The sequence below is a fragment of the Triturus cristatus genome, chromosome 9 (assembly GCF_964204655.1).
Source record: "Triturus cristatus chromosome 9, aTriCri1.1, whole genome shotgun sequence".
In the NCBI taxonomy this organism is placed as follows: domain Eukaryota; kingdom Metazoa; phylum Chordata; class Amphibia; order Caudata; family Salamandridae; genus Triturus; species Triturus cristatus.
Genome location: NC_140592.1, coordinates 517650080 through 517665292, shown reverse-complemented (window position 1 = coordinate 517665292; position 15213 = coordinate 517650080). Strand labels below are relative to the sequence as shown.

Genomic DNA, 15213 nt, shown 5'->3' with positions numbered 1-15213 from the left:
CCTGTGGTGTGTTTTCAAGGGACAGCTGAAGCGTATACTTTGAGAATTCTTTGTTGATCACACCTGAGCAGATGCACACCTTTACAGCTAGATCTTGTTTTCCTGATTGCTGGGTATCCCCTATGTGATCTGTTTCCTAAAGCACCCTTCTGTCAGCCGTACTTGAGCAGCTCTACAGGTGAGGTCAGAAAACTAACAAGTACTATTCATGGGTTCGCTGCCTGAGGCTTTTGGCAATGTAGGTGTTTGGAAACCAGGAGCCACCACCACCCCCTTTGTCTGACAACAACTGTATTCTGTAGGCTGTCAGCACTTCCTCTTGTATATACTTGGCAAACTAGATCACAAAGGGGAAAAGGGACCGGAAACCATGGTCTCTCAACCTCCGTATCTGCACTTCTCGAACCCTACTAATATCGGTGGTCAGATAAGAGTTGCATACTACTTCCTGTATTGAGACGCTGGCCGTATTTAGTGCTAACAACTCTCTTCTCCACTGAAAGCAGACAGGCCTTGCTCTATGCGTGAAATTGCCTGACCTCTCTAGCACTGGCTGACTCTCAAACACTCACTTGTTGCACTTCTTATGGTCTCCTGTTCCTTAACCTCCACAGTATGTACACCTCTGAAGCATTGCCAGCTGCTGAACCTCAAGCCTTTTGTCATTGCCAGCAATGAGGTCTACTGGCAAACTCCTCTAACAAAGATGTGCAGTCGCACAAACAACTCAACATCATCAGGCGCAATGCAGATCTGCTAAGTAAATCAGGAATTTCATTGGTCTGCAAAATCAATTGTGTAGCTTGAGGTTGTGCCATTGGGGCCCTCTAGCTTTCAGTTTTATGAAACAGAAACTAACCTCTGTTCACCATTTTATTAGACACCTACTCAGTGTCATCTTGACTGCATGTAAAGTTTGTGCAATATAGTGAAACATTTTGAAGAAACCATTGGAGAAAGCATCTGATATTGAAAGCCATTATTTTGAATCCCCATGGTAACTTTGTTCCTCTCGACCCTGCAAAACAGTCCTACCCAGATGTGTCACTTAAAGACAGTCTTGGTTGAATTACTGAGACAAAGGTATACGGTAAGCAGTGCTTTTTCTGTAAATGCAAGGCTCTTCTATTCATTATGTGTTATGTGAAAGGAGAGTGAGTACACAGTATATTAACACACAGGCATAAATCCACAGTCTATGCATGATTCTGTCTCTGTGTGCGTTAGCGGCCATGTTTATTATTATTCTTTTTAAACGAGTGATAAGAATATATCCAAAACCATGCACCCACAACTGCTGTTTACCAATGCCATTTTTATGTCCTTGCAGGTCTTGGCAGAATGTCCACTGCATTTTGCGTAAAAACAGCCTGGGGTTCTACAAAGATGCAAAAAGCGCCAGTGCAGGCATCCCTTACCATGGAGAGGTACCAATCAGCCTGGTCGGGGCAACGTGCACAGTAGCCCACGACTATAAGAAGCGGAAACATGTCTTCAAGCTTGGGTGAGGAGACCTCCTTGAGAAATAACCGGGGGCTCTCCATGTCTTGGTCAAATAATTGAATCTCTCTTGATGTTGTCTTTCTTGATTGGCTGTCACAGAGTGTGTGTGCTTTTGTCATATTAATCAGATTCTGAGCCAAGTAATATCAGTCACCATAATCTGTCTCTTTTGCCCGACCAGATCTCCATTGTAAGAATCCTTCAGCAAGTAATAATTAAGGCATGTGGTTTGGGTTGCTTTCAAGTATTGAAAACCCTAGCCTTCTCTTGGAGGAGTAGGCTGCCTTACAGGATCACTGAGGAGCTACCATTTTCCTAGTCTTTTGTTTTTTTGGTGCCAGTCCCAGAGCATGGCCCTGCACAAAAATTCTTAAGTTGGTCAATTAGGCTTGGTGATGGGCTTTGGCCAGGGTGGACACTGTGCCTTTTAGCTCAGAGCCGTATGAGTAACTCGAAAAGGGGCAGCGTTGGATTGTGTGGGGCCATCCGGTGAGCCGACGTGTTTCTAATCTGCAGACAAGTGCACCATGCAAATCCACCCCTTGAACCTTCAACCAGAGCTGCAACTGGTTTCGCCCATCCATCCAGACTCCTGCAGAGCTATAATTCTTCCACCCACTAAAAAAACAACTAGAATCAGATCCCAAAAACCCCCATGGTTAATGTAAGTGCAAGCTTATGTGACATGTAGGGGGACACATGTTTATTAAACAAGGACGGCCGCACAATAATATATTTTCACAAAGTAATACTAGGTCCAGACAGGGGTGGTCCATTCCAGGGCTTTGTCTCGGATCCCTACGGCAAGGAGGCATGCGCGTAGTGTGCGGTGGCAGATGGTGTCGAAGGCAGCGGAGAGGTCCAGTAGGATGAGGGCTGCTGTCTCACCGTTGTCCAGCAGGGTGCTGATGTCGTCGGTGGCTGCGGTGAGGGCGGTCTCGGTGCTGCGGAACCCTGACTGGGTAGGGTCCAGGATTCTGTTTTCTTCGAGGTATCTGGTTAGCTGTCTGTTGACGATCTTCTTGATGACCTTGGCCGGGAACGGGAGCAGAGAGATGGGCCGGAAGTTCTTGAGGTCTCTAGGGTCTGCCTTGGTTTTTTTAGTAGGGCGTTGATCTCAGCGTGTTTCCAGCTCTCTGGGAAGGTTGCGGTCTCGAGGGAGAGATTGATGACGTTGCGCAGGTGGGGTGCGATGGAGCTGCTGGCTTTGTTGAAGATGTGGTGCGGGAATGGGTCTGACGGGGAGCCGGAGTGGATTGTGTTCATGGTCTTGATGGTGTCATCGATGCTCACGCTGGTCCAGGCTAGCAGGAGGTCGTGGTTGATGGTGTGCGGAGAGTCTGTTGTGTTGCTGTCTGTTGGGGCTGTCTGGGTGTTGAGGCTGTCGTGGATGTCTGCTGTCTTGCGGTGGAAGAAAGTGGCGAGGGAGTCGCACAGGGCTTGCGACGGCGGGATGTCGTTGGAGCTGGGGTTGGAGAGTTCCTTCACGATGTTGAAGAGCTCCTTGCTATTGTGTGCGTTGTTGTCGAGGCGGTCTTTGAAGGAGGTCCTCTTGGCAGTCCTGATGAGGTGATGGTGGTTGCGGGCGGCGTCCTTGTGGGTTGCGTGGCTGTCCGGAGTCTGTTTGCTGTGCCATTTCTTCTCTAGTTTCCGGCAGGCTCGCTTGGAGGCTAGGAGTTCTGGGGTGAACCAGCTGGCCCTCTTGCTGGTGTCTCTGTGGGGGGGTTTCTTCAGCGGGGCGAGGTTGTTGGCGCAGTTGTCGATCCAGCATCTAAGGCTGTGGGCAGCGTCGTCGGTGTTGGAGGGTTCGGTGGGTGGGCTGAGAGCGAGGTTTGTGTGTAGTTGGTCTTCAGTGATTTTTCTCCAGCAGCGGCGAGGGATCTGTTGGGTGCGGTGGTATGTGGTGGGTTTCTGGAAGGAGAAGTGGTTGCAGCGATGGTCGGTCCAGAGGAGTTCGGTGGTGTGGCTGAAGGAGACGTGGTGGCTTGCGGAGAAGATGGGGTCAAGCGTGTGGCTGGTGGAGTGGGTAGGCATTGAGACAAGTTGCCTCAGTCCGAGGTTGGTGAGGTTATCGATCAGGGTTGACGAGTTGCTGTCGTTCTCAAGGTGAAAGTTAAGGTCTCCGAGGAGGATGTAGTCGGTAGAGGTCAGGGCGTGCGTGCTGATGAAGTCGGCGATGGAGTCGCTGAACTGGGGTCGGGGTCCAGGGGGTCTGTATATGAGGGTGTCTCTGAGGGTGGAGTTGGGGTCTGTGTGGATCTGGAAATGCATGTGTTCGGCGGTGCTGAGAGTGTCGATGGTGCTGGTCGAGACCCTGATGCTGTTCTTGTGGACGATGGCAATTCCTCCTCCGACTCCGTTGGTGCAGTCTCTGTGGGTGATCTTGTAGCCGTCTGGGATGGCTATGGCGATGTCGGGTGTGGAGTAGTCGTTCATCCAGGTCTCTGTCAGGAAGGCGACATTCGGGGATGATGTGTCAAGCAGGTCCCAGAGCTCGACGGCGTGTTTGCGTGCGGAGCGGGTGTTCAGTAGGATGCATCGGAGGTGGTTGAGGTCTTTCTTGGAGGGTTGTTCGGCGGCATCAAGATGTATGTAGAATATATGGGAGACACGGCGACATATACCAGGTGATATTACTCCACAAAGTGGAAGGTTTTTGTCCTGATGTGTACAAGGGGAAAAAATCCACCCACTTCACAGGACATACTGGTATAGATGTTAAATGAACTCGCTATTCACTTAAATTATGCATATATTGTGGGGAATTTTGGAGCCCAAACAGCATATTCCAAGAGGGAGGCAACTTCCATTTGCAGGATACCAGCAATCCACATTTTTGAGAGGTGTAGGAGAGGTATTGCACCACGACACTCGCCAGCATGGAATTTGTGCAGTGTTAGCTAGATTGAAGGCACTTCCATTTCAACCAGTGCACAAGTTGTATTGGTAATGACAACTACCTCATTATGTAGAGTGAGTGGACTTTAAGCTCTCACTGTGCAGCAGCCTTTTTTGCTGATAAATATGGGCTGAGAGGTTTTGAGGACCCATCTGAGGTTTTTCCCGAAAGCAGTATCAGCATTCTGTCAATCAAAGTCTTGACTTAATTTCATTTTCCCACCATCCATAATCACCAGATGGAAAAGTTCTCCATGTACTAGAGGTTAGGAAGGATTCTGTGCTTTACATTGCTAGGACAAAGGGATTAAGAGTCACATCAACTCTCCATGTCACTTGCTTAAAAAACAAGATCAATCCTATTGCGTAGAAAAGAAAGCTGTATTGTGAATTTTACTCACTTGTGTTATTCTTTAGCTCGAAAAAGACTTCTGGGAAAACAAGATATCCTATATATAATAAATAACAGTCTTTAGCCTTGATTAGCAATGTCTTGATGTGAAAAATGCAGGACAGCCACGTTTTTCCGTTCATACTTTCACTGGATATTACTTTGTCAATGTTCAGCCTAAAAAGGAAGCTGCAGTTTAGCAGGCAATGTTACAAAATCCATATTCTTTCTCCCAGTTCACATCCCTCTCCATATGGGGAGAATTGCTGCTGCACAGCTGATGTACAACACTTGAACCACGATCCAGTTTCAGGATGAAACAGTGACAAGTTACTTGCCTCTGACAATAGTTTTGCAGGTTAAATCCATTGGAGATTCACAAGCAATTTCCATTCCCCGTCTCCATGGTGAAGAGGAAGGGTAACATGCAGGATTCTTACTACAGTATGTAATGTTATACCTATTTCCTCAGACCATACACATTATCAAGAAAAAAAACAGACTTAAAATGGTGTCTGCAGTATAGGTCATCGGCTAATTTAAATCTGACCATGATACACTTCAACCATAACTTTGCCCGACACATTTTGTGTTTTTAAGTTAACAAAATGGGTTTTCACCATGAATCCTTCTGGGATTCAGTTCCCCCACGCCTATTTACTACCTCCACCTGTGCTGTCTGTGGGATAGACATAACCAGCACCACTCAGGTACAACAAATAATATCAATGGATAATGCTGGTACAACAATCCAAATGGGCCCTTTTTAAAAAAAAAAAAAAAAAACGCGGATCCCGAATTGATAGACTTTTGAGACTCATCCAAAGAAGCATGCCTGTCCGACTATCCTCACTCGCAGGTGCAGTCACTGCCTGCACAGTACATTCAACTTGAAACATTTTGATGCAGGTCCAACAGTTAATGATGAAGCGTTAGTGAAAGGTGATACTGCAGAAAGTGAATTGAAATGTTTGTATTGTTGTCAACAGACACTCATATTTTCACGATGCTGTGTGTTTTAGAAGAAGGCTCAAATTGTAGAAGCCTTTTCATATTTTTAGATATCACTCATAAATTTGATACTTTGGGAGCCGTATTTATTGTTTAAAGCTGGAAGACAGAGAGCTTCGGAAGGGGAGTCAGGAGCTTAGCATCGCTGCATTATGAATTAATGCAACTTCTTCTGTAACACACGCTGACAGGTGACTGATGTGTAGGCAATCATTCTGGCTGGCAAGAAAATTGATGCAGAAAAACCGGCTCACTTTCAATAAGTGAGGGAGCCTGGATTCCTTTTTCTCAAGTCTGGAAATTAGATGCTAGACCACATCAATTTGCATTGAGTCACTAATGACACTGCTTTTAACATTCTGCGATTTTGCAGATTCTCAGAATGGTAGTTACAAATGGCGAATTTGCTGTTGATTTTCACCTTCTGTGAAACACGTGGCACTTCCTGAGTGCCAAATTGTCAAAATGTAGCCAATATCCTCTTTTTAGTAGCAAATATGTATCTGCTTTTCTTTTTTAGGTCTCGCTAGCGTAGGCTGCGCGCCTGCGCAGTCTCGCTGGCGAGATTTAATGATATGGGGAGTTTTTTTTAGTAAAGGCCATTAAGCCCCGCCCCTCTTTTCCATTGGCTGGCGTCACCGTTTATGCTAAACGGTGGCCAGCCATTGGAAAAGAGCTTGTTGTGACGTTTTTGCTCGGCTTTTTCAGCCATCCCACTTGGACGGCCTCGCCTGCTTTCCTTCTGAAGTAAAAGGTTTCTTATCTTTATGGGGCCAAACACATGGCCCTATAAAGATAAGAAGCCTTTTAGCAGGCGAGGCCGTCCAAGTGGGACGGCAGAAAAAGGCGAACGAAAAACGTCATGGTGAGCGCTTGTTTCATCTTGTTGGCACTTCTGCTGAGGGTCACTGCATTGAATGTCTTTGTGTTAGCCATCTGGACTCAGAAACGTCATTTACCTTGACCTTCGCAGTAGGCTTTTGAAATGCTTCAACGTGTCCGGAATCCGGCTTGCTGACTTTTTATTGAATTCGAGAAAAACTGATCACACATCTCAAGCCCTTTGCCAGTTGTGTGCGCCTCCCATTCGGAGGAGGCTAGCTTCCCCGTTCCTTTCCATTGATCGTGCTGCATGTAGGGGTCCGGGACAAGGATCGTCTTGTACCGGTCGCCCCTCCCTTGGGATTGGTTACTACTTAGGGTTCTGCTCCATCTGTGTTCCTCCTCAGGCCTTGGAAGCCGGTTGTTTGTTCAGTGGTGCTTGGGGTGATGCCACGCGCTCAGCGTTTGTCTGCACGTATGCACGTGCGGTGACCTCGCGCACAGGGCATAGTAGCGGAGCTCCCGCCGCACAGGCCTGGAGTTTATGCGCAGGACTCATGTAATTATCGCCCTTGAAATGTATGGGGCCCTGCCGGCTGACCAAAAGAAACCGAATTCCAGCTGAAGCGCCATAACTTGTGAACTGGAAGCCATACTGTCATGGAGCGGATAATGGAGAGGGGAGGGTGAGGGGTCCGCAGGGCGCTGAGATGAATTCCAAACGAGGGGCTGGTGGGTGACAGCTGTGCGCTTTACAGAAGCTCGTCTCTCAGAACAAAACCATCAGTTGCTGTCAGTCACCTTCCTGGGGTATGAAATTGGCAGCCCGGCTACTCTTGAGGAATCGCTAACCTTTACCTTTCGGGGTAAGCCCGGGTCCTCATTAATCTACCGTCCGCTGAAAGCCTCTTTTCATCCTGCCATCTGTCATGCGCCAGGGACCTTATGACCAGAAGAGGCCATTCTACATACACCCATTTCATTTTTGTCATTTTCAGGGCGTTTTTTTATTATTATTGAGGCCAGTACAGGCGCACACTCCTACCCGCCCCATTTGGACTTGTGGGGCGTTTTTTCTCATTGGGCAACCCCAGCGCCACAAAGTTTCTTTTGTGTGGCACAACCGTCCCAGGCAGACGGGACTAGGTGACGCCCTATATTCCTTGGGAGTCAGTACCACAAAGTGGGCTGCGCCCCAGCGATAGTGGATCTAGCATGGCTTCATTGTGCAGACTGATTGAGTAATCTTTGAGCTGTGTCAATGCCCCAGGCTACGAGTGCGCCAAGTGAGTCCAGCAGGGCTCCACAGAGGAGCGATAATGTGTGCAGAGAAGGCAGCCTCTCACGGAAATGTATAACCTTTATATACCATACCGCAGGGGTTCGTGAACAGGTGAGGGGGGGGAACGTTTAGTGGTTTTTACATGGGTAGACTGCCAGGGGGGTGTGGACCAGAGTAAACCAGGTATCGGATTGTTTCAAAGCACTGTGCTTTCTCGGTTCCAAGAGGTTACATTATTGTCCTGGACTGCTCGGCCATTCATAGTGGTGTGTCTTTGTATTTCTGAGTGGTCTGGGTCCTCATCTCTTCTCACCTGTTCAGTGCCTCCTTTTACCTTCCGGGAGGAATGCAGTGGCGTCCATGCCTCCCCGCCGAGTGTTCAATAGAGCCCCATTCAGAGCGTACAGGGTTGTCATAAATTCGCTCGTTTTTCTTCCTCTGGGCCTTGTCCGTTTGCATGTACGGTTTTGCCTTTCACGGTTGCCTTAGTGACCAGGAACTGCAATACACGCGACATCTGTTTTTCAGTGCCACTACTGACTGCGGTATCAGGACACTTGTGTAATGGACATTATTTCCCATAAGGACAAGCATTGAAAATGCAATAGGTCTCGCCTTTGATTAAGTTAAAGCCATTTGCTTTGCAAATGGTATTGTATAGCAAAGCAAATGGCTTTAACTTAAAAGGCGAGAGCTATTGCATTTTTAATGCTTGTCTCTAATATTGTCAGGAGATGCTTTGTTTGAATTGAAAACCTCTTCCTTTACTCTGCAGAGTCCAATTATGTTAATGAAAGCTGTAAACTCACTTAACTACACCATTGTTTGAATCACTGAAAGTAGACCATCTTCAACAAAAACGTGAGCTCGAACGATGCACCTCCGTACCCAACGGCGGGAAAAGATAGTCTAAAATGCTGAGCACGCACAGGGGCATTGTGGGAATACAGTCCACGTCATAGACGAGCTATTACTATAATACCGACGCAAACGCGCCCACCCCCAATCAACAAAGGTTTTAAAAACACGAAATTTCTGGAACTAACCACTAGGTGGCGGAAATGTACAAAGCATGTGGCTCTTAAAGCATTTCAAGCGGCAAAACCATACTTACAGCTAAGTAACTAGTTTCGTTTTCCTCAGGAATTGCGGAACGCTAGCATTATTTACCTTGTCTTAGTTTCGCATCCAGAAAGCTGCTAACTGTTGTGCTGGAATCCTTGCACTGATACAATGATGCCCCCTTGAAGGGCACCTCAGAGTATGTAAATCCTACCCACTGAGAGTGACCGGCCCTTATCAACCCAACCAGACCATCCGCTGCTCCTACATTTCTGCTGGAGTTTCAAAGAAAAGATACACACAGACTAGAAACAGTGACTTTTGGCATGTCTGTGATGCGCTGGACACTAACCAAGAGGGAAGTGTGGGCACCTGCAGCAACAGATGGGCTTAAGATTGTCCAAAGGAGCGCTCAACATTCATTCATGCTGGTATTCTCAAAAGGAAACTCACAGCTGGCGAGTACCATAAAAAGAGAATCCACCAGGTACAAAAAAGAACGGTATGCCAATATAGAGATTTTATTCTCGTAAAGGCCAAATATACTGAAAAAACTAGACTGGTGTGCTACCACATTCACTCCTCGATACAACAAAGTTACACGTCTTAATGTGAAGAACTGGATTCCAATACATATTTATTGGCGAACAGTCTGAAAAAATACTATTGATCATTCAAGCATGAGGTTTGCTCTTGTCGCTGAGCACTTCCAGTGTGGTGTGGTTATTGTAATTGCCCTCCTTATGAGAGCTGTAAAATAATTCACCCATGAGGATAAATCATGACCCCTAAAAACATACTGGAAATGTATCTTCAACCTATTTATGTGTTGTGTGTACTCATGGTAATACTTCATATGACATAAAAATCTTGTCAGTCATGTCTTTTATGTCGTAAAAGGCGTGCTTATTCAAGGTGCATGTGAATCTGCGCTGATTGCTGCTTCGTACGGCATAAACGTCCATGACAAAGAGGAAGGCTTGTGCCTGTATTGAGCAGGACGTCTGCCTGGATCTGATGGAGGTCCTCTCATTGCCTTGATGCCACTGCATTATTTATGGGTGCTCATGCTGTCCTGCTTCTTTGTTACGGTGTCGTTTCCAACAGCACAAATAATAGAACTGTCTCAGTGGTGATGCTATCTTAATTGCGTGTGCCTTGTTTGAAGTAACCAGGACTGATCATTTGTCCTTCTTTTTTTTTTTTTTTTTTTTTTTTAATAGCTTAACAGACGGGAAGGAGTACTTATTCCAAGCAAAGGATGAGGTAAGCATGCTTGCATACATTCCTCCTTCTATATGTTTGTCCTGCTGTGTAGTAAGAAGTAAAGATGCTTGGAATATACTATGCTGTCTACAGGGGTTGTGTCACAGAAAGGCAATTACAGCCCAATGTCCCTCTATCTTCCACAGATCCAAGGGGTCTCTGTTCAGCTAAAGAATAATAAGAATACAACAATAATGTGAGACTGTATCTGAATCTACGTTTGAAATGTAACACAATCTGTCTACAAAAACAACCCAGTGAAGTCTGTACACTTGTTTCTAATAGAGACTTCTAGCCACAGATTCCTTACCTTTTGAATATTCCCTAGGCGTCAGACTGTATCCTGAAACTTTGCAGCACTACCTCTGCGTGCTGGAAGGTAGCACCATGTAGCCCCACACCAACGCCTTTCTGCTCCATAAGTGACGTGCAGACCCTATATAGATGATTTTCCCATGCACTGACATTAGTTCCTTTCTTTCTTCACTTCCAGACATAGATCCGGAGCGCCTTCGTGTCTCTCAGACACTATTGCCTTTACAACCTTTTCCTTTGTGCAAGGGATGTCACCCTCCCAAAGACCGGTTTTAAATCCTGTAGGGATTGTCAGAAGCAGATGTCTGTGACAGATCCCCACCAGGTATGTCTGTGATGCTGGGGTCAGGCCACAACTACAAGGCCTGCAACAACTACAAGGCCTGCAGCGACTGCGAGTCGAACCCGAAGGCCATCAGGGACTGCAAGGAGAAACGTAACATTGCAAAGCATAAGAGCACTCCTCGCCTGGACCTCTCCAAATTGCAGCCCACAAGGAAAATTCAGTCCAGTTCTTGAAGCAGACTTAGTCGTTCCAGAGTCTGGTCCAGTACTCATTTTAAGTTGTCCAATAAGTCTAAGAAAAAACACAAGGAATCTAAAACAGGATTCCACCACCTCGCGCCACTCTTATTCGCCTGAGTTGGTAAAGGGGAAGCGTCACTCTTCCGATTTCACTCTTGAAGTCGACCGACTTAAGAGCTTATCCCACAGCTGGCACTGGCACAACCCAAGTTTCCAGGGCCGTCAGCCACTCCTAAGCTGATCAAAGAGTTCTGTGCAGCTATGCTCAGGCTCTTTAGATGCCTTCTGACTTCCTCTGCTGTGCCTTATTGCCCCAAGGAGCTGAGAGGCTCTCCATTTGGGATACTACCGGCGGGTTCGCCCATGTTGCCAGGTGGCCCCCCGAGCCCATCTCGTCTCTGACTCCACTACTGACTCCGCTTTTGGAGCTGCTACAGTCAACACCAGAGGATAAAACCCTGATAGTCCTTTCCGACGTCGCTTCGACCTCGAACAAAGTCGTGCCCGATGCCACCTGTGGCATCACTTCCCCCACCTGCATTGCCACCTCCACAGGAATACTCTGTATTAAAACAACCAGTTATCCGCGGGTCTGGCAAGCTTAAAAAAGCAAACAATACAAGCAAAAACTCTTATTCATACATGAAGGTAATCTTTTTGAAAGTATGGAATCCCATCATGCTTCAGCATCTGGGATCTCATCTTGGTTACAACACCTAGTGCAACCAAGGGCTACAACCTCCTCACTGTGAGGGAGGACCTCAGGGATGTTTTTTTATATAGACACTGACCAATCATTGGATCTACTAGGATCCACCTGATGTGAGGTGTAATAGTGTTTCTGAGTGAGGGGCGCAGTGCATGAAAATGTTAAAATGATGCGTGATCTAAAATTGGCTACCAGGAGAAATAAATAACTTTATTAGATAACTCTTGGTGTCGAGATTAAAAAACAGTGCGTGTGCAGTTTAAGAAATATTAGCTGCACTTGTCCAGATAACAGGTCTACATGTTTCAGCCATGTTGATCTTAATGAGATCACTGCCTCCCTCAGGACCTAAATGTTCAATTCGACTGCTAATGGTGAAAAGAAAGTGACTGTGATACTCATGAGAGCACTTGGTAGTGTGATTGAAACATATACAACCTACAGAAACTAGTCGTCTCAGTTGCGGTGGTTCACAATTGTATTGATGTCACCCGGAAATTGCGAGTGAGCATCTCATCTCATTTGGCAACAGCTCAGGACGTGAGACACCGCTCTGTCCGTCGGTACCCCGGACTTCACTCCGGCTGCGACCGGAGGGGAGTTTATCCACGCAGGTCTTAAAAAGTTTCCCATCGACCCTCCACCCCCAGTTTTGTTGCATACTCAGCATTCCTTTTTCAGAACTGACTCCAATATTGACTATGACCAGGGTGATGAGTTTGCACTACCCTACCAGGATGATAACGTGTACAAAGACCAGCTCCTCACCATGGAGGTTAAGGCCAGTGTCTTAACAGAGCTCCTACAACCGGGGCAGGCATCTTCTGAGCCCCTCCTTCTGTTTAATGAGGAACTGATTAGTACCTTACTGGGGGCCTCAGCTAAACCTTGTTGTTGTCACCCAGTTAATGGACAAATTGCCAGTCATCATTGCCCTACTCCGGGTGACCCTTCCTATTTGTCACATCAACCTTACACTGAAAGTTCAGTGCTGCAAGCCTCCACCAGTCGGTCTAACCTGAATATGATCACCACTCCCAGATGGAGAATCTAAATAGGTGGACATATTTGGAAAGCAACTTTTTTCTTTCACCAGTCTAATACTCCAATCTGTCAATGCCAGCTGTTTGTTGGGGCGCTGTTTCCACGTCTGTTGGGGTGCTGTTTCCACGTCCGTTGGGACTCGCCACTAGTCCTTGCTGGCGTGCCTGATGATTTACGATGGCCAGCCCTCACTCGTGGACATGCCTGTTCAGGGACCAGGTTGATTCTGTGCTGGAGCACTTTAAAGAGAGCAGGGCTACTGTCTGCCCCACCTCTCCAACAGCATCTGTTCAACCGCCCCTTTCTTTGGCAGAAGTACTCTGTACCACCAGACTATCCAGCCGCACAGAACCCAGCAGTGTGGCGCCCACGACACTTGCTGCCAAGGTCAGCGGGCTGAAATACAGCCCTCCCTCTGCAGCTCTACCTGCCAATCCTCTTTAGCTTTCCCTTACAGGAACACAGCTACTGGATAGGGAGAAGAATCCTTCAATTCTGGGTTGGCAAAACATTACATCAGACGGTGGCACGCCAGATTGTTTGGAAGGACTAAACTCTATTTTCCTTTATACTCTGCCACACCTTCCATCATCCCCCAATGACTGACGGAAGACCATCTCCCTGTTTTGCAGGAGGAGGTGCAAGCTGTTTTGGCCAAAGTGGCTATCAAGAGGGTGCCTGTGCCAGAAGTAGGTTGTGGTTATTACTCCTGCTCCTTCTTGGTTCCCAAGAACGACAGCGACCTTCATCCTTATTTAAATCAGTGCCCTCAACGCCTTCCTGCGGAAGGAGAAATTGAAAATGCTCATTTTACCTCAGGTCTTGTCTGCCCTCAACCCTGGAGTCTGGGTGGTGATGTTGGCCCTGCAGGACGCCGTTTTCCATATACCCGTCCTGCCATCCCATCGGCATTACCTGCAATTCATGATGGGACAGGAGCCTGGTCTGGTGACTTAGTGTACTAATGCATCCATTGTATGTTCCACCTCATGGTCACAGGTTCAAATCCCAGCAGGTCCACTTAGCTTTTCATCCTTCTGAGGTCAATAAGATGAGTACCATTGAGTTGGGTAACAATAAACATCTGTTATTCAGTGCCAAGAAAGCTCATGGGTGAACATGCGCTTTACAAATACACATTTTCAGTTTGCTATGCTCCACTTTGTCTCACCTGTGCCCCTTGGATGATCCTTAAAGTGATGACCGTGGTTGCAGCATACCTTTGGAGGTCATGGGTGCCAGTCTTCTCCTGTCTCGACGACTGGCTGTTGCAGGCGGGCTCGCCCCAAGCAGTTGTCAACCACCTCAAGAATACGGTCAACCTCATGTCATCTTTGAGGTTCACTATCAACGTGCTGAAGTCACACCTTATTCCTTCTCAGTCCCTTCTCTTCATTGGAGCTATTCTGGACACGGTTCAGTTTCGAAACCTCTCCCTGCAGGAAAGAGAGTCCAGGACATTCAGGCTATGATCCCGATCCCTAAGCCTTGGTCCTGGATTTCGGTGAGGTCAACTCTGAGGCTGCAGGAACTGATGGTCTCCTGCATCCTGCTGGCTGAGCACACCAGATGACATATGCAGGCTCTGCAGTGGGATACGAAGTTTCAATTGAGCCAACATCAAGGGGACCTCTCCAATCAAGTTCAACATCAAGGGGCCCTCTCCACTCATGTTCAGACTTTGGAGGAGACCGCAAGAGGTCTGCCGTGGTGGCTACTGAATCACAGTTGAGTCAGTGACAGACCCCACTTCCTTCCTCACCCAGACCTGACAGTGGTGACCAATGCTTCACTTCTGGGTTGGGATGGCCATCTGGGAGTGGTGGAGATCAGAGACTTCTGGTCTCTGGTGGAGTCCCTGATCCATATCCACTTCCTGGAGCCAAGGGCCATCAGTTTGGCATTGAAAGCCCTCCTTCTATCCATCAACGGGAAGCTAGTACAGGTGCTCACAGATAACTTCATCACCTTGTGTTACTGCAAGAAACGGGGCGGGATAGGGTAATGGACCCTGTGGAAGGAAGCCTTGCGCCTTTGGAAATGCAGGAATGCCAAGTAATTTTCTCTTGTGGTGGGCCACCTGGCAGGATCGTTGGACCACAGCGTGGACAAATTCAGCCATCAGCGCTAGCAGATAGCGAATGGCAAGGTCGTGCAAAGTCTGTATTGCAAATGAGGGAACCTTGGTTCGATCTATTACCCCTTGACTAGAGCGCCCAATATCAGCACTTCTGTGCAATGGAGTTTCCAAACCGCCTCTCACTCAGTTGCGTTCCACTTCTGATGGAGCTCTGGGCTCCTGTATTTCTTTCCACCAATACTATTGCCCCGAATTCTCAAGAAGATCAAGACCGACCGTCCTTAAGTTATCTTAATGGCTCCGGA

The 15213-nt window shown here is 47.4% G+C and overlaps 1 protein-coding gene across 3 annotated transcripts in view; it reads left to right on the top strand.

Moving 5' to 3' along the window:
• The window catches only part of SPTBN2 (spectrin beta, non-erythrocytic 2), a 935599-nt gene that overhangs the window by 900217 nt on the left and 20169 nt on the right, over positions 1 to 15213 (top strand). For all 3 annotated transcript variants that reach the window (XM_085625501.1, XM_085625502.1, XM_085625503.1), the window contains 2 exons: positions 1331 to 1504; positions 10193 to 10235. In XM_085625501.1, the coding sequence (XP_085481627.1) occupies positions 1331 to 1504; positions 10193 to 10235 (217 nt within the window). The remainder of the gene's footprint in view (positions 1 to 1330; positions 1505 to 10192; positions 10236 to 15213) is intronic.